The sequence below is a fragment of the Planococcus citri genome, chromosome 2 (genome assembly GCF_950023065.1).
Source record: "Planococcus citri chromosome 2, ihPlaCitr1.1, whole genome shotgun sequence".
In the NCBI taxonomy this organism is placed as follows: Eukaryota; Metazoa; Arthropoda; class Insecta; order Hemiptera; family Pseudococcidae; genus Planococcus; species Planococcus citri.
Genome location: NC_088678.1, coordinates 11,410,155 through 11,414,087, shown reverse-complemented (window position 1 = coordinate 11,414,087; position 3,933 = coordinate 11,410,155). Strand labels below are relative to the sequence as shown.

At 32.2% G+C, this 3,933-nt stretch overlaps 1 protein-coding gene across 1 annotated transcript; it reads right to left on the bottom strand.

Annotated features, from left to right (window-relative positions):
* Positions 1-219: 219 nt before the first annotated feature.
* Positions 220-2,047, bottom strand: LOC135834627 (uncharacterized). Its single transcript, XM_065348565.1, has 4 exons — positions 1,521-2,047; positions 1,079-1,133; positions 700-990; positions 220-606 (listed from the first exon to the last, which is right to left on the bottom strand). The coding sequence occupies exons 1-4, from the start codon at positions 1,584-1,586 to the stop codon at positions 371-373; spliced, it is 648 nt and encodes a 215-aa protein (XP_065204637.1). The 5' UTR covers positions 1,587-2,047; the 3' UTR covers positions 220-370.
* Between the last annotated feature and the right edge of the window lie 1,886 nt (positions 2,048-3,933).

The window sequence follows — 3,933 nt, the reverse complement described above, 5'->3', positions numbered from 1 at the left end:
CCTAGTTAGTAGCCGAATTTTTCCCCTTTATTTCAAACCAAAATATGGATTTATCCTGATCCAGTTGTGTGGGTAACTGAATTCCACAATTCCTTCAACGAATTTAAAGTTGACGTGTTGTGGAGTAGGTATTAGGTAACCTCTAATCAAAAACACATTCAATTTTCAATGGAAGATGAAACATCAGAATTCATATATATTATAAAAACAATCAACAAAATGTACTAATTAACAATTCAAAATTACAAAAATATAAAAACATTTTAAAATAATAGGAACTTTTCAAATGAGTAGGTAATTGTGAGAGAATACGAGTTCATCAAATCCGCCGGTTAGTTAGAAAACCTGGTCTATATATCTAAGTATGTACTTAATATTTGAAAATAACAGCTACAGCATCGTAAGGAGGCGGCGGCGTCTCCAAGACCTCTGGTGCAGATTCTGTTAAGCAATTATCATAAGAAGGAGGAGGAGATAAAGGTGGAACATCATTGTCATCGTTTCTCAAAGCATTTCGTTCAACATCGTTGTCATCATCAGTCAATGTGAAATTTGTTTTGTCACTGGCATAAGAAAGTGCAATAGCTGCGACGTACAATTTGAAAGCTAAAATAAAAATAAAGTACATTCAGTATTATAAAAAATGATTCTACAGTAGGTACTTCGATTATGTGAGAAACAAAATAATAAAAAACGTACCACAATAGCAGATTAACCCGAAGACCAATAAGCTGAGTTGAAAATTCAAATCCTCGTTGAGATCTTTTCTGATTTTTTTACCACTATCCAAAATTTGTTGATACGAATTCAAAACGATCAAATAACTGACGAAGATATCGAGAAACAGCAGTAAGACAATGCATCCTAGTGACCAGCATTTTATAACAATTGTCACACGTGAATTTGGTTTATCATGGATGAATATGATTGCAACCAATGATAAAAACATTTCAGCCAGATTGACGGCGACACCGATTCCAACATTACTTCCTACAAAGAAGGAAATCAGTAATCATCACTTCTGAACATGGTTTTCCCTTGTATTATGTAAATATACAATACAATGCACCATACATACCTAGGTCTCCGACGATTTCTCGATCTGTTACACTGATCACAATGAAGTTCGAAATCTGCGTGAAAGACAAAAAAATTACATCAATTAGTTACGTAGGTAGGTACTTAATAATTGAGGATCCAAAAGCAACGGAGTGAGTTCATTTTGCAATATTTAATAAAATGTAAAATGAGATGGTATTTTTGGTTCAACTGTTGAGAAATCTCAAATAGGTTTCAGTACCTATTAAATAATAATATGAGCTAGATACTCGTATGTGCCTTTTTTATCGTGAAACCCCAAAAATCAGAAAGCTTTAATATTATTGGAAATTCTGTTTTCCAAAAATGAAATAAAAAATAAATACCTTCTTGAAAAGTTGAATGTATAGATTTTTTTTTTAGAATTAAAACTAACTTGTATCTGAATAAAGGTGACTAAAGTATGAAATTAGGAAACTCACCACATTGAAAAAAAGTGCGACTAAAGTAATCGCTTGACTAGAGTAACTAAGGCAGCCGATTTTCATCTTTAACTACACCGTTCAATAATAATCCCAGACAATTAAAACACCTGGTGGACTACTCGTATGAACGACACAACTTCAAAAAACTGAATACGAAATGAAATCATTACTTATTTGTTTATATATGTAGGTATCTAATCACACATTGAGAAAGTACACTCGAAATCGTTTTTCAAAGAAAGGAGAAAATACCAAAATGCGGGTACCTACGTAAGTCACGTTGAACTTTTAAAGAGGGGAAATTTGCCAAAAAAAAGAGTAGTGATAATAAAGCGATACCTATTGGCAAAGAGCTTTTCTTATCACGTGTTTAACCGGAATCATTATCTAATCTAATTAGAAGAGTCGCTTTTAATCAGAATAATATACTTATTGCTCACGTAAAATTCTTATTACGTACAAAAATTATCTGTATTTCATGAGTAATTCATTATGTTTTTCCCATTAAAATTAATCAAAAAAAAAGAAAAAAAACACGTCGGTATACCTACCTAAGTGCTTATTTTTTTGTGTTTGGAATAAATTTGAGCCTGAAATTGATGCGAAATACGTGTAGTGAATTTTGAATGAAAAGTACTTTAGCAATTTGAGACCAGACTTCTCGATTGGATTTACAATCGTAGCACAGTTAAGTACCTACATTTATCGACTTATTCGTGGAGGTATTAATTATTAGTTCGGTTCACTTGCACTAGAAAAAAATACTTCTCAGGTTTTAATCAATGAAACTTTAGATCTAATCAGATCAGAGTTGAGATCAAATGAAATGTTGGGGCGAATCGCGAAAAAAATTCTAAAAACAATGGCGAGTTTCAACCGAAGACTTTCATTTTGAGCTAAAAGTTAACCAAAAATAGCCAAGAACTTGAACAATTTTTTCAGTTTTTTAAAATTGGCAATTGTGACCAAAAAATTGGCACCACTGCGTTTCAAAGTATTTCCCCAGATACAGAAATCATACCTTTTGGTATTTTGGCAGAATGAATTCAAAATATTTGCGAAGAAAAAATTTTCAAAACTCGAATTTACCTAAAAATAAGCGAGTTGCAAATTTTCAACAGTTCTGTAGAACTCTAAAAAAGATCTTGGATTTTGATAGAAATGGGCAAGGGATGAAGCAGAAAACCTCAAATACTATCTATCTTTTAAAACCGGGTCATTTTTCCTTAAACAGCTGGATTTTTTTTCATTTGAACTTTTTTTGGATTGCTAAATTATTTCAGCCTCAATAATCGTTTGATTGCAAAACTTGGAAAAATTGAAATTGAAAAATTCAACTTTGTGAACCACTGAAAACTTGAAGAACGCTGGATGAGAGTGTTGTGGGGGGGGGGGTCGATATTTCAAGAGTAGTTTCGAACTTTTGGATGACTATTTGTATCAAACAAAGCTATAAAAAGAGAGAGCATGCAAAAATCTATCACAAACCAAAATTTCAAGTAAGTATGTGCTCAAGTTCATTTTTACTGAATTTTTGAAAATCAAATTTAGAAGGTAGATACAAAAACAGTGAAAAATCTAAATTTTACAAAATTGACGTAGAAAGACAAAATTTGGTATGTGCCCTATTTTCGACTTCTCGAATCGATTGGAAACGGTTTCGAATCGTTTTGAGCGGTTCTGAGGCCTCCTTCAGATTTTTGAGAGTTGGAATTTCCACAAAATTTTACCAAATGAGGTTGGAAAGATAAAATTTACTCTAAATCTTAATTTCAACATTCTGAGTCAGCTGGAGCTGCTTTCGTTCTCATTCTAGAGTCTCCAGCTATATTTCAGAAATCCCAATTTTTCAAAAAAATGCCACCAAAATTGTCAAATTTAACTTTAGCATATAGGTCACTAATAAGCACCAATCGCGTTTAGAAAAGCTAATGATGATTTCGACAATTTTTATGGCGAACTTGAACCCATCTCGAAATCAACCCAACATATTCAAATTTGAGTAAGAAAAAACAAATTTTAGCTTTCCAACTTCACTGAATAAAATTTTATGGAAATTCCAACTTCAAAAAATCTGCTGGAAGCTCCAGAACTGCTCAAAACTTCTCGAAGCCATTTGAAATAAATTTGGGAGATGAAAAATTGGAAACGCATCAAATTTCAGCTTTCCAAGTCAATTTGGTAAAATTTTGGTTTTTTCTCATTGTTGTGCCAAATTTGATTTTCAAAAATTCACCAAAAATCAACAAATTTATTTCAACGGTTGAAATTTTGCCTTGAGATGTATTTTTTCATGCTCCTTTGATTCAGCTAAGTATGCTTTGCTCAAAAAATGTTCTGCCAGTTAGGATACTTCCCTGGTTAGTAAGTAAAGTAGATAAGATTAGAACAATGTAGGTAAATAAATAGG